At 40.5% G+C, this 25353-nt stretch overlaps 1 protein-coding gene across 3 annotated transcripts in view; it reads left to right on the top strand.

The window, feature by feature from the left end:
* The window catches only part of pde4ca (phosphodiesterase 4C, cAMP-specific a), a 141880-nt gene that overhangs the window by 13238 nt on the left and 103289 nt on the right, over positions 1 to 25353 (top strand). For 2 of the 3 annotated variants that reach the window (XM_015365653.2, XM_015365654.2), the window contains exon 3: positions 7721 to 7941. In XM_015365653.2, the coding sequence (XP_015221139.1) occupies positions 7721 to 7941 (221 nt within the window). Of the gene's footprint in view, positions 1 to 7720; positions 7942 to 12211; positions 13258 to 25353 lie in introns of those variants that run through there. The other variant, XM_015365658.2, reaches the window with a different exon arrangement.

The raw sequence follows: 25353 nt of genomic DNA, 5'->3' as shown, positions 1-25353 counted from the left end.
GCTGCCCAGCTTGTAGATTGAGCCCTAAAAGCAGGAGGTCACGGGTTCACACCCTGGCTGTGCCACTCAACTGATGTCTGCTGGGCCCAGAGATTGAAGGGGCTGTGCACTAGGCTGCATGCATTCCTAAAATCCCACACCTCACATCTGAGTTGTGACAGATTAGATATTCTCATTTGTTCTTGGGTCATAGATCGAATGTGCAAGTCAGTTAAGGTGAGACCTGCAGTATGGTGATGAGATGGTGTGTGACCTCACACTCTTGTGTGGAACGTGCATCTTTCTGCAACGCCCACATTCTATCCTCTGGGCAGGAGATTTGTCTTCAGCTTTTTGGGAAAGTGGCACATTAACCTTTGTGAAGCAGGTCTGCACAAGGCGGTGTACAGTGTTAATACTGAATATGAGGCCACTGGAGGCTACAGGTTATAAAACCTCGGATAAACCTGCTGTCCCATTGGAGGTAGATTCAGTCCCCTAGGGCGCACTACAAGGGCTATGGCTGTAAGGGGGCTATTGAAAGAAGAAGAAAAGAAAAAGGAAAACGCATTCATGGGTTCTAAATATGATTCAAAAGAACCATTGTGGTATCCATTAATGCCTTTTCCCTGAGCACACATGCGTGGCCTTTCCCATGTGGAGTTCTGCATTACGCAAGCCGTGGGCAGTTTATGTAAGCCGAGGCAGAGGGACTGAGTCACTGCAGCGCGGATGGCCTTTGTCTGACTGCGTTGTGACCCAGCACCATTTGACACGCTGCATAATGGGAGGCTGTTGTGCACAAGTATCACTCCAGCGCCCAAGCCGCCCTGCTGAAGGATGGGCTAATTACGGTTTAAATTACATACGTTGGAATAAAACAATAATGCAACAGGGAAGCACTTAACTTTGGGAGGGAAGACCTGCAGGCCTAAGTCCACTCCACCGTGTCACAGGTATTCTCCACCAGGGTGCTTCACATCGGCTCACTGAAAAGGAGCAGATGACCTCACTGGCTGTCAATGTTTTACGATATGACAAAGGGAAGAAACATGCACGCACTCCGCTCCTGTTCAGGATACAGCTGCAATAGTTGTTGCTGCGTAGATGTTAATTTCAATTTTGAACGACCACACACATTGAACAGCAAACAAGAGCAAACACGTATGCATGTCAACAAAAAGAACTGGAATCCAGTGGGAAGCACTAACATAATGTGACAGTAAAAGTTTCCTTTTGGCTATTCTTTGGGTCTGGAGCTGTTAAAGAACAGTTGATCGTTCAGGAAACAGTTTTGGATGTTGCAACCACTTAGTCAGGGGAAACGGCTGCAGATCTCCGTGAAGGAGGGGCTTTCACTCAAATTCAGAAGCTGTTTAAAGAGCAGGCCACTTTCTCATGTCGACTTTCTGCTTCACTTCCCCTTCTTCAGTTGCAGTTCTTGTGATTTTCTTTTTGAATGATGTATCCACGTTTGCATGCAGTGTTCAAATAAGAGTGCATTACTGGAGTGCTCAATTAGTCTCAATCACACAGTTAGCTTGAAAAAACATTAATTAAGTCTATTGGTTAATGGACACTGGTGCATCTGAGTGAATTAAACATAAGGAATTGCATCATCAGTGTACAAAGTTTTTAAGATATAAAACACACTCATGCTTTTTTTTTACGCCAAGCTTTTACATTACCAATCATCCCATTCCCTCCATCATTTCTTTATGATGGCAATGGGCCACTTCAAATCTGATTTCTTGTTAATGCAAGAGCTTTTTATTGTGCTGTGGCTTGGCTGCATTTCTGCTTGCAAGGTAGCTGATATCAGGAATACTGCTTTAACTTTGAACAGCCCAGCCTTCCTTCTCCTCTTTTGAAGATACTGCAGCCCATTCCGGTACCTGTGCTCCCTGTTCAGAATCTCTTGCTTTAGAAACTTCCATTCTCTTCTTAGTAAATGTCATCCATCTGAGTTTCAGCGGATGTGGACTTTAATTAAATTCATTTTACCGCAATGCTCTTTACTAATGTAGCTTTCGTGCCATGCATTCTTTTATGTCTGTGTTTTTGTTTCTGGTATGATTTTTTCTGGTAAAAAATTGGGATTGTTCAGGATCCTGTGTTGTAAGGGTGCATTGCTACAAGACCATGCATCCTGTGATAAATCTTTATTGATGCTCCAGTGTTTCAAACATTCTCCCATCCTCAAACAAGAGGATGTTGCTGTGATATGCATTCCAGAATTAAGATGTTATTCCTGGATGAATTGCTGGGTTTTCTATGCCTTAGTCCTTAGGATATGTATTATACAGGATATAAACCCTAATCGGATTTTTGACTGGATCCCCCATATATTATTTGATGGATTAATGGGGAATTGTCATTTAAAATATTAAAACACTTTTAATCATATTTCTGTCTCGGGGATGGAGAATAAGATTCAGCTGGCTCCTTTCGCATCAGAATTGCATTGGGTGTTTAACTCAAAGCACTGGAATGAGATCTTTCTATAAAAAAAAGGATGATACAAAACGGAAGAAAAAGCCAGGGAGGATATTCTGTCTTAAAAATATAAGATATTTCCATGTTTTAAATCCTGAAAGTACAAACTTTCATCAATTTCCCTACGGGATTAATAAAGTATTATCTATCTATGTGTCTAACTGCCCTGGAGTAAGGTTATATGCAGTACATGTGTGTTTACTGTATGTGTGTGCCTTGTGCCTACTGCTCACCAGCTTAGGCTCCTGCTCCTTCAGAGACCCTTTATTGGATAAAGCTGTTGGAAAATGGATAGATGAAAATGCAAAGCAAGCAGCTGTTTTGCCATTGCAAATGCTCAACAGCGGAGCGCTGCTAATGTTGACCTGTGAAACATCAATGTGTGTACAGTATGTGTGTAGAGATCCACATTCTTAAACTGTTTTCCAGTTTAATGCTTTTAAATGAGAAAATTGATTATATCGCAACCAAACACGATCTTTTAACTGAATCTAATTATAACACTAAACCATAGGTAGAAAGTTTTATGAAGTAATTAAGAATCTCACTCAACCAAGCAGGAAGCAATTAAAATGTAAACGAAGGAAATTGGAAGATTCACCACCATCCCCTGCAGAAATCCTGTGGGATGTATGTATTCAGCAGTGTTTGACCCTGCTTAGATATAATTAATAGTGCCCTGGATGTAAAATATTTAACAGAAGGGTTTTCACAGTTTCTTTTATTACTACGAACTTTAAGAATGTTCCACGTCACACGATCCTTTTATTAACGAATGTTATATTTGAAATATCTAAAAAATGACAAAGAAGGCTTCTTTATAGACCATGCAGAATATGATATGTATCAGATTAAAGTTTTTCAGGCCCACAGAGCATAAGGTAAACAGTGGAATTAGCTTCAAGAAAATCCTAATGTCACCTGAAATGTCACTTACAAACTAGGTGAGACTGCTTGTTCAATAGAAAACCTTCCTTTCAAACCTATCATCTCTTATTGCTTTATTTCCTAGGTTGTGTGAGAGAATGAACCCGGTTGTTTATTTTTCTTCTTAGCTACTGTACAAGGGGTTGAAGGAACATCCCTGTTTTAAATGACAAAGAAATGCTCAAGAAATAAATTCAACTTCCATTTGCAAAGAAAAACAAGCTGAAGTTGTTCTTTCCAGGGGCTGACCTTCTATTTTAAATTAATACACTTTTCAATTTCCCCCATTGTAAAGCCTGCAGGGGACCTTTCTGAAAGGATACTGTGCTCTTTGGTTATATTGCATTATATTGGGGGCCTGGAGTGGCGTTGTGCATTACTTTTAATTAAATTAAATTAAAAATTAACCCAACTGCATATCATAACCATGACAGCCCATATGAAACTCCTGCTTGGGCTTTCTGGAAATGTCTCTACTTTATGATACAAGTCTCCATTTAAACTGTTAAAGGAAATGCAGTCCTAGCGGAAGGGTGAAGACACTTAAACCTGTTCGTTGCGATCCGTCTGTCTAACCCAGTAGGGCCGGACAGGAAACCCAACTGCATGAGTGTAAATTTAATTCTTCCTGTGTGTGTCGTTGGGATGTCTGAGACTCGGCAGGAATATCACAGGCTGTCCTCATTTGATACCACTGCTCTGTTTCTTCAAAGCACTTCTGTGACGGATTAAAACAAGTGGCACTCTTTTCTCTTTTTAATTTTGAGCCCTGTGTCCCGAGAATTCTCAGCGTGCTAGCCATCTGAACCTCATCTGCTTGAGTTTGATCATGGCAGAGGAGACATCCATCTCGGAGACCAGTCGAAGCTTGAAAAACTGAGCATGAATTTAACATTAGGCCGAATGAAGCAGATTTCCTGAGCTCTAGGTGGTAGCTCTAGAGAGGCAATTCTGGAATATTGTGTAATGAACTTACTGTAAAGACCATTACACAGTATTCCTATCAGAGGAATATTGATTTCCTCCCACAGGACACAACACGAAGACCAAACATGAACAGTTAAGCTATAGAAGAAACAGAGCTTGCATTGGTAATCAGTTCCTTCCACACTGGACACCAGACAACATACGATTCAGTGGTGACGCCAAAAAAGTGGAACTGAGTTTTGTTTTAGCAATATCTTTTCCTCCTCAGCCCCTGTTGTGTTAAAAAAACTGTTAAAATACACTTTTTCAAAAACACGCTGTTGTTGCACACAACTTTAAAAGTATTTCATACCTTATACTACCAGGATATTGGATGTGAAAAGCACAGATTAGTAACTTTTTTTCTTTCTACACAATACCCTCTAAGCTTTTTAATTTTTTTACTGTTAATAATATAGACTTACTGAAGGATCTGGCAATTTCCTCTTTATCACATCTTGTTAGTGTCTTCATTTGGCACAGTAACACTGCAGTGAATGTTTTGTCTTATAAATGACATTGTGCTCAGTCCTCAAGTGTGAATAAGATGCAGAGAGTTGTGGAGCCACATTTGGTTTTAAAGATCTGTGCTCATTCTGAAGTTATTTCAGCTAAAGGAAAAACGTATACTGTGTATCGAAGGCATTGGATTAACCTGCCAGTCTGTGTCCATGAGAAAATCTGTTCAAGGAGAAAAGTGTGACAATTTGAAAACGTTTTCCTTTAAAAGGAACAATCATCATGGATTCTGGATTTAAAAAAGTTACTAGGTTTAAGCTTTAAGACTGCAATTTTGAGAATGTTTAAGAACTAAATTACAGTGATCAGATTCAAGAAAATCCTTTTTCTCATTAAGCAACATATAAATGTATAGGGGCGGCACAGTGGCTGGGTGGTTCGCTCTGCTAACCATTGAGTTAAATTGCTGAAATGCTGTCTGTGTGGAGTTTGTAGGTTCTCTCCATGTACACGTGGGTTTCCTCCAGGCGCCCCGGTTTCCTCTCACAGTCCAAAGACTGTGGTACATACTGGTAGGCTAACTGGCTTCTGGGAGAGTTGGCCTAGGAGTGAGTGTGTGCTTCAGTGTGTCCTGCGATGGACAGCAGTCCCATCCAGAGTGTCCCTGTTATTTGCGATTAGAAAATAAATGGATGGGTAAAAGTACAGGTTTCTGTTTACAGGTGTAAGATATGGCCAACAGGGTTTTCATTCATAGGTGTAAATGTACTAAATGAATACAAATTAAATGTAAAAGGACACAGTATAAATGATTAGATTTTAACCAGTAGTTGTTATTCAGTACTGTTTCAGGGTCATATCGAAATTTCCTTTGTTTATTTTAAATACGTGATGGGTTTAGCATGTTCAGTTTTCTATGACTGGAACCTCAGGGTGGAGACTGGAGGTCGTCTTCTTCTCCCGGAAGATTAGCGGGTCTTCTCCCAACAAATAACGAGGCCCGTGTCAGCCTCGACATCTGCCCATTTTCATTTGGGGGGAACTGCTCCGTGGGAGGCTTGGTGGGGGCAGTGGTTGGCATTGCTGTCTCCCAGCACTGGGTTGAGTTCCAGACCTGCAGTGCTGTCTGTGTGGAGTGTATACGTTCTCCCCGTGTTGGAGCTGGGTTCTCCAGTGTCCTCCCAGAGTACAAAGACATACAGGTGGGTTAATTGCTGTCCTGAGAAGCTGCATGGAATGTAGTGGTCAGAACATGGATGGGGGGATGAATGGACTGACCTGCGGATAAGAAGCAGGTATACACGTTTAGTCTCAAGAAGGATGTGAAGCACACACTTTATGTTGACTGCTTTGGAGCTACACTGTCCTGGAGTCATTATCCTCAGATTGATTGGAGTGGATGGAGGGCCAGGGGTTGATAGCAGGAGTGCGTGTGGGCCTGGTTTTGACAGCGGGGAACGAGTGGCCCTGCTGTTGTGTTGTGCCCTGCAAGGCTGAGTTAAAGGACCTGAACCCTTTTAACCGAAAGCTGCTAAGTGTTCAGGGAGCCAGGGGATCTGGAGGCAAATCAATACTTAATCTCCCTTCTGTTTAACTCCTGACAAATCAAAGAGACAGAAGCAAATTGAGCGAGATTTTTAGTAAAGATCACAAAAACCTAGACGTCACTAAAGCACATCACATCTCAAGCTCTCCATCTCCTGCATGTTATGGCAGAGCTGCCTGTTGGTAAAGTCTTTGCCAGTCTCATATTTAGGGTCTGTTCAGAGAACTGTTCATTTAAGGTATTTCTTCACATTTAAAAAAGAAATGAGCAGCATTCAGAGCTACTTGCTAATGGAATGTGTAATGTGTTTCAAATGTTGACAGAGAGTTACAGACTCTGCATGTAACTCTGTTTAGAGGGCAGAAATTGCAGTATAATGGTATTCACTATCCTCAATTCAAGTATCCAGCATCCACCAAGGCACTGACAAAGTCAGTAGAGAGAAACAAAAAGCAAGAGTCCATACATTGAAGCTAAGGGGAAGTGCATTTAAAAATGAAACCAGGTGGCACTTCTTCACACAAGAGACCTAGCAATACTGTAGAATCTGATACACTGTATTCTTTCAAGAAATGGCTGGGTGAGATCCTTCTCCTAATTCGTTGCTAGAAACCAAACGAGCTTGATGGTCCACCAACACAACAACCAACTGGTAAATCAGTAGTGATTTCAGGAGGGCTTTTGAGTGGAATTTTAGAATGGGTTTAATGGGGATTTTGTTATATTAATTATATTAATGCAAAGAAGTGAGAATAAAATATGAAGTACAGGTTTATTCCATGCTGAAAAGAGAAGAAAAGAAACACAACGTTTAGACTGTGGCGCCTTCTTCGGGTGTGACACTTGAAATGTGTCAGCTGAAACGTTGTGTTTCTTTTCTTCTCTTTTCAGCATGGAAAAAACCTGTACTTGTTCCTTTGCAGCCTATGCGTGCTGACGCAGCTCCCTGCTTGAAATATTTTAATCTCTACTTGCTGTAGTGATGATGATATGTTGTGAAACAACAGATATAGTATTGTTTTTTTTAATTAACAACAGCCTCACCAAACCTCATTGAAATGTAGCGGCTTCACAGCAGAATGCATTCCAGCCCAAGCCCTGTCTGAGATAATGCTGTGATGTAATTGTGCTGTTCCCTGTCAGATGCGCTTGCTCCGATGCGAGTGTGCCATGCCTTTCTGAGGCCGATCCAGGAAACCACCAAGATTTCAAGGGTGTAAACCTGGTCAGTGTGAGATGTAGCGTGAGCCATGCTGTTGGAGTCCCTTGGAACCATGCTTTCGGCATTCAATTAAAACAGTGAAATGGTCTTTTTTCATCTAACGTTTCGTTCTCTTCTTCTTCCAGAGATTAGCGGACTGCGTTGTGCCACTTACGCCCGACGCCTTGCCCCCACAGTACGCAGTCAGGAGGAGGTTTTCGGGCACCCTGCACCTGCCGCCACTGTCCCGCCGACACTCCAGTCATGGGAAAGTCCCCGATCTGGACTTGCACATCTCCAAGCCTGCCTTTTCTTTGTACGGAGCACGAAGCCTGGACACGATCAGGAGCTGTGACTCTTCAGACAGGTAGGAAGTGCCCAGTCCTCTACGGAGAACTGGTAGATTGGGGGGGGGGAATGTGGGTAAACCCACCCTCTTCTTCCAGGTTTGGTTCCAGGCACTGGCTCACACCCATTGGAGCGGGTCCTCTATCCAGTGTGCTAGCCTGCTTCTGGTTTGTCATGTTGCAGGACGTCTATCCAACCAGCACTTTCTGCTCGGCTGCCAAGGATGACTTTAACAAAACCTTGCAATGGAATGGAAAAGCCGAGGTCGCCCACACCTGGTCTGTTAGTCTGCCCACGTTGGGGGGGGCCTTCGCACCCAGCCAGGCCTTCAGGAAACTGCCGGAGCCTCACGTGACTCTTGGGGCTCTTGAGTGGCGCAGACTGACCTCTGCGATCTCCACGTGTGGAGTTCTAGCCTGGGTTAGGTGGACAGACTGCGGATGGGTTTCTCTAAGGCTCTCAGCTGCGTATGAAGCAGCTGGCGATTTGAAAAACAACTGAAAAAAATATGACGAAAAGAAGATTTTCTTAATCTGGCATAAACAGGGTTATAAAATGGTTGATGTGTATCAGGGTTATTCATTTCTGGCCCTGGATGGCTGGTATTTCTATAGACTTATTATTAACTTCCCTGAGACTAAAGCATTCTCATTAGTATGTGCTGTTGCCCCTCCAAGTGATGTGACTAAGATCAAATATTTCGATTTTTTTTTATATAGGCAGGGGTGACTAATGTTAGATTGGAAGTCCATTTTTACTGTTTGAATTTGTTATTAAATGATCAGGGATGAGTTCATGCCTGGATATTCCAGGGTGAAAAGCTCCTGGAGTTAATGAAGGAGAGCACAGCAGCACTAATTTCTGCCCACACCCACTCGCCAGCCATGCTAGACTGTTAATGGTGGAAAGCTGTAATTGTAGAATGCTTGTGGGTGCCAATGCAGTGAGAGTAAAGAATGAGCTAAAAGCCAAGAGACGTGAGAGAAGGGCAGATTCTTATCTTGCTCTGTTCTGCCCCAGGCTGTGTGCTGCTATCCACCCTGTCCATCTGCAGACTCATGAAAAGGGCACACTGACACACCATAAGGCACTATAGGTAGGAGATTCTCAAGTAGTGGCATTAAAGCAGACTAAATGATTCAGCCCAAACACATTTGTAGAGAGACACTTTGAAAATTGGTTATATTATTCTCTCACCTGGCATTAAAGCAGACTAAATGATTCAGCCCAAACACATTTGTAGAGAGACACTTTGAAAAATGGTTATATTATTCTCTCACCTGATTGCAAATTGAGTATTTTCAAATATGGACTGCAAGCATTTATCTGATTTCTGTATTGAATGTACAGAACATTATTGCTTGTCAGGTTTGCCCATATAATATGTAGAGAGTTCTGTGTTTAGCAAATGTGAATGTCTTGGTTATCCTTCCCTTGAATTCTTAAATCCCAAGTTTTTTTTATAGAATTGCAATAGAATTGTTTTTCTTTCCCAAACCTTGATTCATGAAAAAGATTAAAGGATGTTAAAGTGACATTACTGTGACCTACTACTATTTCTGGAGAATTCAGAAACTTATCATTACAAAAAGCAAAAAGGGAAAAGGAAAAAAAATCCATTCTTTGCTTAGTATATACAGTACGTTGTGTCTGGTGCCATGCAATCTTGTCAATGTGGATCTGAGCATTCCTCTTTCTGTACTGTTGAAAATGTGAATCCCTAATGCAGTCATTTAATCCAAAACATCAACATTGCATAATAGAGTGAGCCTTCAGCATTTAATTTGAATTGACATGTCTGCTCTCTTCTTATGTTGATACATTTATTTTTTGATATCATATAAACAGGATTCTTGCCTTTCTTTCAAGGGGAGAATTGGGGATAATTTCCTAGCAACACAAAGCAATGCTGATAAGACAGAGTTCCTTGTCGGCTGTACATGCTGTCTGTTAGATTCTAAACTATGTGCACTGGTTGGTCTTGTTCTCTGCTGTGGTTATCCTCTGTCTGCTAGAGATTTACAGCATTTCTGCTTCTTAGTGGGATTAGAAATATTCCTGTGTGAACCTAATCCCAACACTTCAGTCTTTTCACACATTGTCTGTGTGACAATACAAATGAAATGATCAGGATGTGTAGGGCACCACAGTGGAACAGTGATTAGCATTGCTGCTTCACAGCGCTGGGGCCCTGGGTTCACTTCCAGACCCTGGGTGCTGTCTGTGTGGAGTTTGCGTGTTCCTCCTGTGCTCACATGGGTTTTCTCTGGGTGCTCTGGTTTCCTCCCACAGTCCAAAGACATACTGGTTGGTTAATTGGCTTCTGGGAAGATTGGTCCTGGTGCGAGTTGGTGCCCTGTGAGGGACTGGCGTCCTGCCCAGGGTGTGCCCGGCCTTGTGCCTGTTGCTTGCCAGGATAGGCTCTGGCTCCCCTGTGACCCTGAACTGCAAGAAGCAGCTCGGAAATGGACGGACGGGTGTATGGATGTGTTTGAAATGGGTGGATTGAAAATATAGTTGTACAATCTCAAGGTGGGTTCTAACAATGCGAACTTCTTTGAAAGCCAGGAAAATACACGATAAACATAACAACACAGTTGGTAAAGGAAAGGAGGCCAATCTGAACTTTGCAGCTGCTAGGAAAGATATGGGAATCTCATCCGGAACTGGTGTGATTTGTTGATAGAAAGAATGATAGCTGCCAACATCGATTTAAATCTCTGAATCCGGCGAAAACGGTAACAGCTTCATTAACATTCAGAGCAAGTCTGGTTGGTATGTTTGTCTCCTGGCTCCTGTTATGTATGAGAAGGATGTGCCCATGCATACGATTTGGAGCTGAAGTAGACCAAATTAAGATTAATTAATTGGAAGATGCTATTGACTCAGGGGGGGTTCTTTATGTAGCAAAATATTAGGAGATCATGTTTTTTTTTCTGACAACTTTGCTTGACTTTTACTTTCCTGGTTGTGGCTCAGGAATGCAATAGGTGTCCGATTTCTCACCCTTTTAATGCTGGGAGCCGATCTGCGGATTTGTAGCTGTTTTCAAAAAGAAACTCGCGGAAAACATCTCGTGGAAGTTGGGAAAAAAAAAATAGGAAACTAAACCAATATCGGTGGCTGGTGGAGAGACCGCGTGAGATGTCATGGCGGTTTTCAACAGATAATGAAATATTACCCAAAGGAGCAGCACATCTCATAAAAGCAGTAATAACCTGCCCCGTTTCCCTGCGTGTACAGCAGAATGAGTTCTGGATAAGAGCCGGCACCGCCGCCCTAGGGTGATTTACGAGAAGCCGTGTAAATTGTCTCTTATGACCGAGTAAATAAAAGCTAAACTTGTTAATTTTCTTGTCTTACTTCACGACAACACTCTTACAGTCCTTACCAGCTCAAATTTCTCTTAAATGTAAGCAAACGGAGTTTCATTTAAAGTACATTGGCAACACGTGTTCTTGTGCAATATTTTGACGCAGCAGTTGCCATTTTGACTAAAATCACTGCGGTTGAATTTAGGAAGAGCTTATTTCGTTTTGATATGTATTGATTGTATGTCAAAAAAATGGACGGTATTCATTTTACTTTAAATGCTGTCTGAACAGTCATTCTCATGTTTCCGGGGTTGGCACTGCCTGATCTGATCTGTTCATCAAAGAGAACGGTGGGACATACGGGCCGAGAGTAGTTAGATTTTAGTCCTGATTAATACTTAATTTAATAAATCCCCTGTTTAATTGATCACAATGGAATTGTTCCCATGTCTTGAGAAACTGGGAATTTGGGAATTTAATGATGACCTGCAAAACCCGTTGGACTGATGTTGTCCAGGACCAGGGCTAGTCTTCTCTGCTCTGTTGCAAAAACGATAAAGACGATGATGTGTACTAGCACAAAAGTCAAGACGAATATATAATACATTCTCCCCGCGATCATATACCTGCGTTCAGATCAACACAGAATAACACAATACGCAATTTCCCTAGCACCTGTTTTATTTGTTGATGCAAGCACAGTAATTATGTCGCTCGTGTTCGAACCCAAATTCTGTTCTTTTCAGTTGACTATATTTCTCCACCTGTTTTTTTTTCCCTCTCTCCCCTTAACGCACCGCCGTGCTGTCCAGAGAGTGGAATCAGTTTAGCACTAATTCCCCGGCTCGTGGTGCGCCGATGATGTAATGTCAATACCCAGGTCTGATTCCTGCTATATAACGGGAGTTGTCGCTGACATCGTATCAGATGGCTGTGCAGTTGCTTCCAGCGCACTTAAAGCGGCGCTCCGCAGCTCCTCCTGTCCACAAGGAAGAGAGCCCACGTGCGGCGCACGGGTCCTGCCTTGTAACGGCGCGTCTCCCTCTTAACTCCTCTCTGCTGCTTTTACCGGGCTCGGAGGAGGAGGACGCACCAGTAAACGCACTGACGGGCTATTTCTGTATCTGTTTCGCCATTTAGCCAACACCCTGAAGTCAGATGGGGCGCGCACCTAACCTGACTGCGTGGAAGTGAACTTGGGTCCTTCTGAAATTCGGGAAAGGAAGACGCGCACACACGCAAAAAAACAAAAGCCCCAGCTGAAGTAAAAGCGTCAGGTAGTGCGGTAGTTTTTGGCGAAGTTCGGTCGCCGGTTTCTCACATCTTAAATCGGAAGAATATTTTAGAATTGTTTCCCTCCTGAGGATCGAGGTATCGAGTTCGCCGCCGCAGAGCAGCTGTTGAGCACCAGCGCTGAGTAAAGTTTCTCTGGCGCGGTGAATGCGGCGCTTCAGCTTCGTCACCTAGGACTTCAGCACCACTGCTCTTGGACAGCGCCTTGTTCGTCGAAGACCGCGCTTATTTTGTAGGATTCCTGAAGGTGGGGAAAAAGGGCAAAACAGCGACGGTCCCATTTAACTCTTACGTTTAAATTCGCGCTTTACTAAAACGGGCTTTAGCTGAGAACCGCCTGTCGGGTGTTGTTCCGGCATTAACTTAGTTGCGCAGCTGAGCAAAGATGGCATTGCCCGTCAGTTGCGAGCGTTTCCAAGAGCATCGGCGCTTTTAATTCGATGTCCGCTGAAACCGATTCGCACGTCGAGCTGCGCGGCAGATTGTGAAGGAGAAAAAGGAGGAGCACGGACGCGGGGGACCGGCATGGAGTGCACAACTTTAAGCCGAGAGGGCGCGGGGCTGGCCAAGCCGCCCAAACACCTGTGGAGGCAGCCCCGGACCCACATCCGAATCAAACAGCGCTACCACTCGGACACGGAGAAGTACCTGTACTGCAAGGCCATGGAAAAGCACCGTCCCGGGCTCAAGAAGCCGCGGATGTCTTGGCCCTCGTCGTTTCATAAACGGTAAAGTATACTGCAATGTGCGTTTGTCCTTTCCTCTGAAAGACTGACATTCAGAGTCCCTTAAGATCTTCAGGGTTATGTCAAGAGTAAAGCAGTAACACAAAAACAAACGAACATTGAAACACTTGTACAAACACCAGCAGAAGTACTAACGCTATTACATCCAAGTGTGGTGTCGTTGTGACACACTTTCCTACTTGCCGGCGTGTTCTGTCGTCTTTCTCTTGTTCCGAAAGTACTTGCGAAACACAACACCTAGATTAATTATTGGAGGTACAGACGTGACCATCCCGGCTGAAGCCAGATAGGACAGCAGTAATGACTGTACCTCTGACCCCGTCTTCGAAACTGGTAACAGCCGGCTGTTTGTGCACGCCAGGGATTTCTCTTCTGGTGACCTCTTTCCGCGGGTCAGCTGTGAGTTCTCATCTCCTTTATGAATCGTTTACAGTCACAATGGATTCTGCTAGGTTCAAATCTCAATTAGCGCCTGAAACGGCAAAAGTAACACTCGCAGATTAATAATGTGTATCAGGTACAGTTTACATGACTTGGTAGCCAGGTACTGTATGTATTTAGGCATCCACCTTTTCAGTCTATTTAAATTCATATTCTGTTTCCTTCTGTGGATCAATTTACTATACACCTCCAGCTTGGAAAACAGTCCTTCATTTATGCCAGCAGTCAGAGATCTTGTCATAACTGATAATCAAAATAAACCAACACTAAATTTCTAGTCATGCTGGTTCAAACATTTTAAAAAAATATTTCAATATGCATAATGTATTACTGAATGAACTGTGGATTTATGAGTTCAGCATCAGTATGTAGAAGGAAAGGCTTTGCAGTAATTTTTTTAAGACAGTGCTTCTACTGAGCCTTAAACACACATGACATTTGTAGGTGAAGCAAGCAGTCTGTGTTTTTGAAGGGTTTAAGGGTTAAAAGCAATGAACTTTACTTTCTGTTTGTTGAAAGAAAAGAGATCAGGATTTTCCACAGCATAAGGTATTAAAAGGTGAAAGGCCGTACTGCTAAGTAGACTTACGATGGTCAGACATTTCTGCCTCAGATAAAGGAGTAGCAGAGAGCCATCATTAGACCCAGTGGTCAGAACGTATGCTTATAGTCCTAAGAATAGCAGATACATTGTGACATTAAGATGTAATGACTGGTAGGGTGACCTGCACTGCAGTGCATCCAGAGTTCTCTCATGTCTCTGTCTATGAGAAACATTAAAAAAATCTAATAGACTGGAGCTTATTGTCTAGGGAATTCACTCTGGCAAGATATATTTTAATGCTTCTCAAGGCCTGCTCTCACTAGATACAGAATCCAAAATTGCAGGTTGCTTCTTTTGGGTTTCTATCAGCTGTGTAGTACTGTACTCAGACTGTGTGATCTGCAGCTTTCAAACAGACGAAGATAATGTTGTAGTAATGGAGAATTATAATAATGAAGAAGGCTCCACAGCTGAAACATTGTGCTTCTTTTCTTCTCTTTTTAACATGGAATAAACCTTTACATGTTGCTTTGCATAATCAAACTATACTTTAATAACACTGGCTCCCTCCCTGTCAAAGACATGTTTGCATTTTAAGGTGTTACTCAATTTTTTTTCCTCATGAAAATGATCACTCTTCTGCAAAATACATGAAGCAGAAGCCTTCACAATTGAACGACTCCCTTCATTAGTGGTAAATGACATCCTTCAAGCTGATCAAGGATGTAAAATGAGCTGAAACCAAAATAGAACTGCAATTATCTGACACAGTTTTGAAAAACCTCCCAATTACATCCTTCTGGGATTTTCTTTGGTGAAGCAGATGGAGAACAGCATGTGTGTAACACAGAAAAGCTTATTAACCAAATCAATATGACAGAATCTGTTGCATGTCTTTAGAAGACCATGCATGTCTGTTTTTATGTCTTAAGAAATGAACTTCTCCGTTGAGCTTCATGGCCTTGATCTTAACCTTTTTGCTTTCTCTGTAGTTTTGTAGTCCTAATGACTACCATTTAGAAGCTACACTTCATTGAAGTTAGTGTAGCAAGCTAATGGTTGCTGTATTTTGAGATTAGGCTTTGCTTTGTTTTAATGTTTGAATAATTAGATATTATATACTGTATATCCCAGATCTATAACTGTAGTGGTCACAACCACGATGAAGATAATGATTATTGAATTCTTCAATTTTCACAGTTTGAATCTTTTAATGTGAAAGAATAGGGAGCTAGGAAACTCAGAAAACCAAATGGACTCAAGGACAATTCAATCAATAACAGGTAAAAAAAAGTGATTGCTTGCTCATTTCTTTGCAAAGTACTGCAAGTGGGGACATTCACTCTTACATTTTTAACACATGGTAGAAGCGGAAAAAAACAGTAAACTGATCCAACAAAAGCAAGGATAAAAGATAATCATTCATCAAAAACTGTAGTAAAAAGCTAGGACATTAGATGAGTTTTAGAAATGTCTACATGCAGAGTCTACCAGCTTCTGCCAGTGTGTTCCAGAATAATGGAGCTGCACAAAAGCAGGCTGTATCATTCGTTGAGTGGAGCCTGGTCTTAGGTAGATTAAGAGGACCTGAATCAGCAGATCTCAGATTAAGACCCAGACTTTACTCATGCAATACCTCCTTAAGGTAACCTGGAGCTCGAATGTTCAGTTGCCTTCCTGCCATGTAAGCAATAGTAGACAGAAATTAGAATTCATGGTATGCTCAAAATTAATAATGCGTGGGACATTGTGATATTTGTAGAGGAGATCTGCAAGAGTTTCAAACAGAAATACCTTTCCATCTGAAAAAATTGCTTTGCAACAAGGGAGACACAAGATTTAAATTAGAGCTATGAATACTGTACATGCATGCACTACAAGGGTCTCTTTGACCAGGCAGACCTGTAACCTGGAAACCTTCTATTACTAAATGGTTACACACATAACAGTGATTGCCTGTTGATATCCTGATCTGGATGCATAATGATGTATCTTCTAGTGTTGTATGCGGATGCATTATTCATTTGATCTAGGTCACACTGTCACAATATGTCAGACTACACCAGCAGTGTTGCTTTTGGGAAGAAGGTTACATGTAAGTGGTGGCATTAAATAAGAACACAAGAAAGGTTGAAATATTAGCAAAGGTCATTCTGGCTTGCTAGAAGGTAGTTGATCCATGTATATTGTCAAGTCTTTTGAAAGAAGCCTGTGTAAGACCCGTACAAAAATGTGACGGGGGCTTTTGCACTGCAGTCTTGCCAGGAAGAGTCCTCTGTTCTCACTTTTAAAGACATGTCCCCTTTTCTGGTTCATGTTTCGTTGTTGTGAACTGAAGTCCTGATGGCCTGTTTCAAAGTCATCGGGTGCTGGGATGTAGCAGTGGGATCAGTTCATAGAAATTCACTTAGAATATTAAAGTACTGCATTATGGCACTGCGCCCACTGTCGAAAGAGCCAGATAATAAGAAGGAACAAATCCAGTATAAAATGCAAAAAGTGAAAAACTTGTTTTCCTGAAACACAGCACCATCTGTGTTATACACATATTTATTATGAACTTAAGTACCATATATATGAATGCCTTTTGCTTGTGTTTGTCCAGTGTTATTTCTCGCAAAGGAACACATATTTCACATATAGGAGTAGACCTCTTTTATCCTGAATTCGAGTGTGATCGCTACCTGGGTGAGAAATTATACCACCTATTGAACAAAGGGGGGAGATTTAGGGAGGCCAGGTTGTATAAGTCTGATGTGAAATTTAGCCAGTAAACTGTACTCTTCCAGACAGTAGTGCCTCTTGATATTAATTACCATGTTTGCAGAATGTAGGTGTAACATCTCACCTGAATGACAAGCCGTGAAACTAATTCAAATGTAAAAATTATTAATATGATCTGTGAACTGTGTACACTCAATAAACAAGAAATACGCAAATTAATCAGAATAAATAATAATTAAGCATTTCTAATTTGGAAAATTACAGTAGTGACATTTCATAAAGAGTTATTGGTGATCATTTTACCAAGTATGGTCTTTAAAAAATATTGACAAGAATTTGTCAGTATATGCTACCGAGTGTATTTAGCCTTTCATTTTGAGTAATAGTCACTATTTTTTTTATGTATGAAGAATTAAATTATGGTTATAATAACACGGAAATTCAGTTTCTCTAATTGAGTATTGCATTGTTTGCTTTCTGAATTTTCCTAGCATCTCAATCAAGCTGATTCATTTGCTAGCAATGCTGATATTTTTCTTTTTCTTTATTTTTTAAATTAAAAATAAATGACTCACCCCAAGCAGAGGAGAGAATTACAGCTGTGGAGTGGCCTTGCGTTTTGAATGGGTTATAAACAGAGAAATGCCCATGCTTTCAACTGCAGTGGCTCACTCATTTTCTGTTTCTCTCTCTCTCAGAAAGCCTAGCTTCCTTTGCGTCCCATGACTGATCCTGCATTTTAGTGGCTCAGTGCTTTGTGACAAGTTAACGGGCAGAGTTCTGGTATCAGTGCTGCAACAAAAAATGGGAATGAAATTGACAAATGACGGTGGGCCTAGAAGCAAAGTATTGTTTCATTTAAATGTGTTCTCTCTGGCTCCTTGGCTCGGCCCTCTCTCTGAAGTGACAGGCAACAGCCTAGCCACAGCAGTGCAACCCAAAACTTCTCTAATTTGACAACAAACTGTTTTGCCCCATTGGTTTGGATCATTTTCAGTAAAAACATTCTGATGGTAGTCTATCAAAGACTCCAGCAGGCATGTCCTTTCCTGGGGGTGATGTGCAAGTGAAGGAAAAGTGCGGTTTATGTCAGGATGCTCTTTTCTGACTTGATAACAAGATCCTTTTTCTGCTGTGCGTTTTTCATCTTTGGTGCATCGAGCTCGCTCTTCACATTTTCTCCCAGACGCTGCCAGTAATCCCTGCTCGTTTTTACAGCTGCTGCTTTGACTATGTTTGTTAAAGCTCATCATAATACAGAAATCTTAAGGTAGCTCGTCTGGGTTGTAACTTTCTAGGCCGACTTGCGTGAATGTGTGTGAGCTGACCGGTCGTTCTCTTTCATTGTCAGCCACTCGTGGGCTGTGTTTGCTCCGATCCAAGCAACAGGGAGGTGTTTTGAAAGCCCTGGGTTGCAGAGCTGAGCAAGCCGGCTCTTTACGAGTGACTCCGCGGGCTGCAGATGATAGCGATCAGTGCCAAGTTGATCCTTCAGTGTGAAGTCACTGATTCCGCTTCTGCAAAAGGGCGCATATGTTCCTAATGTAGTGATAGCGTATCATCTAGCCCTTTGCCCAATACCCAGCAGTTTCAGCTTTATGAGCATGTAGGGATTTGCTGCAGATGGTGTTGCTATGGAGCCCATCTGGTTCCCAGAGTCAAAGGGTAGAGTCTGCTTAGTAAACTGGATCTTGAGCAGTCTGAATGTTCGGAACAGTAGAACAAAATACTTAAACTAGGATTTCAAAAATAATTTGCCAGCCTTTATATTACACAGCAAGCATAGCTTAACCTTTTTCTGGGGGAACTACATTGTTTTTAATAGCGAACGCTGCCAATAGTTTTATTTTGAGTAGAAGCAAGTGTTTACACACACAAGGAAAAACAAGCAATGTGTGTGATGAAATAAAAAGTATGTGTAGTGTAATCTTTTGGTAATACGGATTTGTTATCAAAATAAAATTGTGAAATTAAACAATATTATGTATTTTTAAAAAGCGTTTGTTGATGCATTAAATGAAACACGTAAGGAAAACGAGTCTTAAAATTATAAAAGTTTAGACGTATCCGCTCGCAGTGAAGTTATTAAATAATTCTGCACGTCCTTACAAACGTCTTAGTGAGTCTTTGCCGTACAGTAATTACTTGCTCTTAGTTGTTTACTCGTTCTTTTTAAGTGATAAAAATTAATAAACACGGCTCCTAAACATTAATCAAGAAATCCCGACTAAGAGTTTCCGCCCGAAAACATCGCGACACGTGGATTAACTGAATACTTTTGCGTCTAAAATTATTAGTATTAAAAAAATATTTATTGAATGAATGTTTTTCTTTCATTATTGTAATGTAATGTTTATTAATGTTATCCAAGCTAACATTCTAACATTCAAACTCACACCAGACCCTTCACTCTTGCACTTAAATCTCTACTATAAAGTCACGTATTCAACATAATGTTACTGACTTTCAAGGCTCCGAATAATCTGGCTCATTCAGACAGCTCTAAATGTTTACACCCCCTCCCGTGGCTCCGCTCAGCTGAAGCTGCTCTTGTGCTCACTGGACCCGGGACTAAATCTCGGACTACTTTTCTGTCACTGATCCTGTTATGGAATATCCTTCCTGCAGCTCTTCAAGAGACTAATTCTTTGACTCTGCCAATCTAAATTTAAAACTCACCATTGTGTCTTACAGTTTATCCTGTTTGTTCTGGATTTATTTTTTTTACAGTTTATTGTAGTTTTTCTATTTTTTTATCTTCATCACTATATACTTTCTTTTGCGTTTGGAAAGGCACTTTATACATAAAAGTTATGATTATTATTATTAAACATTTTGCTTCATTTGTCTTGCATCCTTGGGACTTATTCTCATTAACACAAGGTATTTAATTTCGATAAAGGAAAGTGAAATCTTCCCCTTATAAAATGATATCTGTATACAGATCCTTGACTATCTTGATTAGTGAAAAATGGTCTGGTAGATTTATTCAGCGTGCAACCCCTCGAGACAATAGATAAGGGTTTCTTGAGTAACATTTTTGCCATTTTAAAGGGATATAAATAAAACATAAGATTACACCTGTTCCCTTTGAGTTTTGTTATTATAAATGTTTGTGAAGAGGTGGAAGTAAACAAAACACACTCTTTCCTAACAATCTAAAATAGATGATTAATTATACAAAAGAAATGTTTAACTACAATACTATTCTTAAAGTTGCAAAACTCAACGCTGACTTTTAATTGATAGATGTGTTTAATGACCACCCTCTTCCTTGGTTTTTAAACAGCAGCATCCACTGTTTTTGTCTCTTAGTTTTACAGGTAACAAGTGTACAGCACCTTGTTCAAAACAGCTCTAAGTGATGCCTGCCCAGAATGACTGCTTAGGAATTAAAATACATTGTTGATTTATGAGTAGGAGTGGAAACAGAAATTAAGGACCAAGCGAGAAAAAAAAAAGGTTTCAAAACTAAGACACTAATACTAACACTGAGATACAGCATTGTAGTTCTGCCTGCTGTGTTTCAAATTTTCAGGATCTCCAGTGAGATTTTACCTTCCTTGCCTCTAGACTCTGTCTATAACCCTAATAAATTGGTAGAGTAATCACTGTTTCCCAGAAGACTAGTCGTTCTTGTTTTTATTTTCACATAATTAACTGAATGCTCTTCTCAAATTGTCTGTGCTCTTTGTTTTTTTTTCTAAAAGAGCCATTAATCCCTGGCAGGGATGAAGGAGGTTTATTGGAAATCTGGCCCAGTAAAGCACGCAGGACAGAGCTGGGCAGGTTAGGGCTCTCGAGAAACGTTTTTGTCCCTGTGGCTGTAAACCGCCTTGAAGTCTGCGACAGTGGAAAAGTGGACAAACACCATGCAGTGTGCGACGCTCGTATTTTGTTCTCACCCCTGTGATGGTGATGGGTCTTATGATTGTTGCTGAGAGATTGCTCTTTTCAGCCAAAGGTACCACTGTGATATGAAATCGACTAGCTGTGACATCACGTAAATGCCAAATGCAAACGCAGGTTGCATTTCGTAACCGGGAGCAGTCGTGTGTCCAAGTTCTAAAAAATTTGAGGGAGAGATCAGAAAGATGTCAGTGGGTGCTAAAATAATAATAATAATAATAATAACAACAAAAATAACAACAACAACAACAACAACAACAATAATAATAATAATAATAATCAATAATAATATTCAGTATTTTTCAGTATCAATAAGAGCAAAAGAACAGCACAAGATGAAGTAAATGTGTTTCAGAGATAATAATTTAAAACAAAGAAAGGGAAATCTCTAATCAATTAACATTTCAGGCAGATATATACCAGGGAAGAAATCGACAATGTCTCAGATTAAGCAAAGACAACTTTATTTAATAGTATGAGTATAAGCACAGATATTTGTAGAACTGTATTAGCATAAAACAGGTAGAAGAATTACATCATTATTAAATAATATTAAATAGTATTAAATATTAAATACCATATTAAGATTTTCAGAAGGCAAAATGAGAGAACAAAGTTCCTCATATAAAACACTACATTTTAAATTGCTTTCTAGTTTTTAGCCTTGATCTGAGAAAACTGCAGGGGGTCATTATTCAAGTGTTCAAAATCCTCAAGGACACTGACTAAGACACTCACTGGATTTCTTCAGGAGCAACAGAAAAATACGAACCAGGCGAGACATACTGTATGGAAACTGGCATACTGCATCTTAAACTAGACTAGGAGGCACTTTTTGTATACAGTAGGTTGAGGGTGTCTGGAACAAACTTCCAATCCATGTTGAGATCCTGAGATCAAAGAGTTACAGGCAACTATGAACTGAATAGTTTATGAAATGAAGGTTCAAATGTCCATCTCTCATTTATAACCATTCTTATGTTCATATACAGCTGAGAAGGACTCCTGAGTCATAGTACTGACACAGGACTATGTTTGATTTGTCTAATAGAGCACTCGTTGTGAAGCCAGTATTGCAGTATGAAACCATGTGAGAACCCGTCATGCTATGTTGCTCCAGTGTTATACTCCCTGTGGCTTGGTCCAGGGATACGTCATTCCATCTGTGGTTTAAGGAGTCCACAGCATGCCTTCCTCCTGCCAGGCCTGGGAATGTTCAACTCGGGAACAGCAATTCATCTCATTACAGGTCTGTGCCACACGTCAGCAGAAGCTCTGAAGTGCAAATGACATTTAACCTGCTACTTAAAAGCACATTTAAAACACATTGAAAGGACACAGAGAAATGGCCCTTTTAAACTAAGCTGGAGATCAGGTTCTCCAGTGTACACAAAGAGTAATCCTCTTTTTATAAAGGCATATTGCATAATGGGTATTGCATTAATCTTCAGTTTGCAGTTTTGGGTGGTTTAAATCAGATGGTTCTCCTTTGGAGAAATAAATCTTCTGTGTGCGCGATTTCAGACAAAATGTTTCATAGTATGGTTCAGTGTTAACCACCACATGCACATCGATTCCTTTTTAAAGCCAGAAGCGGTTTTGTTGAAACTCTGGCATCACAAATGTGGGTATATTTCAGAAGTGATCTCTATATAAGTGTGTTTATTGAGAAGCAGAATCTTATTAGAAGGCACAAGTGGTCTTCAATACCATTTCGCATTTTATAATTATTATTTCTTTAGCAGATGCCCTTACCAGGACGATCTGCAATATAGCCATTTTACATTAAGCATAAATATAAGGACCATGTGCTGTAAGGTAAAAATATGTTAGAAAAATCACAAAGATGCAGTTAGAAATGGAAAAGTAGAGTTGCAATGGGAAAGGTGAGTGTTGAGGTCACGAAGGAAGGTCATTGGGACAGCGGAAGAGGCCGGAGAAGAAGGGAGGAAATCAAGTTAAAAGAGGACCAGGGGTCAGGTGGGCAGTGCAGAGCAATGTTGATGGGTTGAGTAGCGGAGTTGCTCCAAAGAGCTTTTAAAAGCAGAGGAGAGGAGTGGCAAGGGAATTAGGTTGAAAGAGATGCAGTGAAGTCAATGGAAGAGGCGTTTCCAGAGAGAGACCCTGGCTCCACAGCTCGGCCTGTGGAAACTTTCAGAAAGCACCTGGCTTGTCCACCAGCCTGTGACTCTGTAGTGTTGTCTGGCCTCCCTCTCCCGTCCGTCTCACCATGTAGCTGTTGATGAGTGCGAGACAGGCCGTGGGAACATAACGGCCAGTTTCCGATCTACTCAAGTATTCACCAGCTGTGGTTTTGCAAACCGCAGGGGATTTCAGAATCAAAACCCCCATGATAAGTGAGAGAAACCTGTAGTGTAGAGACTTATCAAATGATCTCATATTATCCATCTTACTAAAAAATGAACTTAATTAGTTTCCTCAGTTCTCACTTCTTGAGGTCCATATTACCATGATATAAAGATTAATTTGTATTTATATAGTTATTTATATTGCTTATAAGTATTTATTTTGAGAAAGGGTTTTGAGATTGGGTATATACTATCATGCCCTTGAATTGACTAGGTTCCCGTCATTTGCAGACATTGTTCTTATGGAAAGGAGCCAGGCTAGTTTCAGTTTTGCTACAGAAGCTGAGAGCATGGTTATTCCTCCTCTTCAGAATTAAATTAGGTCCCCTTTCCCATTTCTGAATGAGCTTCCCCTGTTCCTGACATCTGTTGTGTGGTGCTCTCCTGTTTCAAAATTAGTTTAAAAGGTTTTCGAGAAAAACAAAATGACGCAAAAGATCTTTTTTTTTTTGGATCAAATAACTGCCTCTGAAGTGGTTTTGTCAGGCTGACCCTCAGAGTGGAGGGACTTAAACACAATTGTAATTTTCTGCAGAACCACTTGGAAATGAACATTTTAAGCTCCAGTCTGCTGGGCTCCATCTTTGTATTTGCCATGAAACAGTGACTACCCTTTAAGGTATTTAGAATAATCATTACCCTTTATGGTATTTAGAGATGAAAGTTTTAGTTCATCAACTGTTATTGGTGATTATTAGAAATTAAAAACTCCAATAGGTTCAGTTTCAAGAAACGTTTGTTTGCCAAGACAAGTGCAATAAAGCAAGCCTTCTCTTTTATTTTTTTTCTGATATTTACAGTGTCTCGTTTTCATTTGCACCCAAAAGAAAGACATTCATTTGTTTTAAAAAGCTGCTTATGCAGTCTGCATGTTTTACATTTTTGCCTTTGGTAATTTCTGTTGGCTACTGAGTCATAGTCACACATGCCTTAAAAAAATCAGTTTTAAACAACCTCCGTGCATTTCTCACTTGTGTATTATGATTATTTGTTTAGTGCACTAGTTTTCCCAGTCCCTTAATTTGATTCTGAGTACCCAGCAAAAAGCATAAATTGCATACTCATACTATAGTCATCACACCTTTAGTTAAAAGAATAATGCAGCATTATAGTGATCAGATAAGTGTATGTGCACAATCTTAAAAACAGCAGTCTTTCAGAAAGGACACTATGATGGGTAACACTTAACCTCTTATAGTTCTCATTTCATTTTTTTTTCAGTTATTCGTAATTATGCTCATATTTGGTTAATAACAGGAGTTTTATTGAAACAAAAACACAGAACTGTCAAATCACTGGCTTTCAAGGTGACACTGTTATTTGTTGATTGCTAATGTGTGTCTATTTACAAATAAATTAGAATTAAGAATGAATACATCCAATGTAACTGACCAATTATAAGTCTATATTATAACACAGAAGTAACAAGCTGTCACATGGTACAGAACTTCAAACACAATAGTTTTTTTCATATCTTAAAATCTTTTGAATTGTTCCACTTCTTGGTCTGTGAATGTCGACTGTTTGTATGCATTTTATATAACATTTTTTTAAAATGTTATAAAAGTCTGTACTTTATTTTCAGGTTTAATCTTTCTTTCAAGTAAACTGGTATATAGACTGCAGCCTTTATGTTTTCATCTCACTGTTGTTGCATTGCACGTAATTTGATTTTTTTCATCGTGTCAAAAGTAATTCAGTTCTTTCCTCTCCATTCTTAGTTTAGAATGCACATCACCTGCCTAAACTGATCCAGAAATACACCAGCTGTGCTTTTCACTTTTCACTGTCTGAGTAATTGCGTTTTCAGCACGCTTGAGATGAAAGTTTCAGTTCATCAAACGTTATTGGTGATTATTGGAAATTAAAAGTCCAGTAGGTTCAGTTTCAAGAAACTTTGATTTTGACTTTTGATTCATTTGGAGATTGCCTTCTGTTGACTCATAAATGCTAGAATCCATGTCTTCAAAGGAGACTGCAGGATTGAGTCCCTAGTCTCCAGCCTGTTGCTGTGGTAGGTGATCAGTATTTTAAACACAAAGCAGATCCTCTTCAGTCCCTGCAGCAGTCAGGAATGCTAGCAATTTTGCA

Source organism: Lepisosteus oculatus, chromosome 29, assembly GCF_040954835.1.
Source record: "Lepisosteus oculatus isolate fLepOcu1 chromosome 29, fLepOcu1.hap2, whole genome shotgun sequence".
In the NCBI taxonomy this organism is placed as follows: Eukaryota; Metazoa; Chordata; class Actinopteri; order Semionotiformes; family Lepisosteidae; genus Lepisosteus; species Lepisosteus oculatus.
This window is presented reverse-complemented; position numbering and strand designations above follow the sequence as displayed.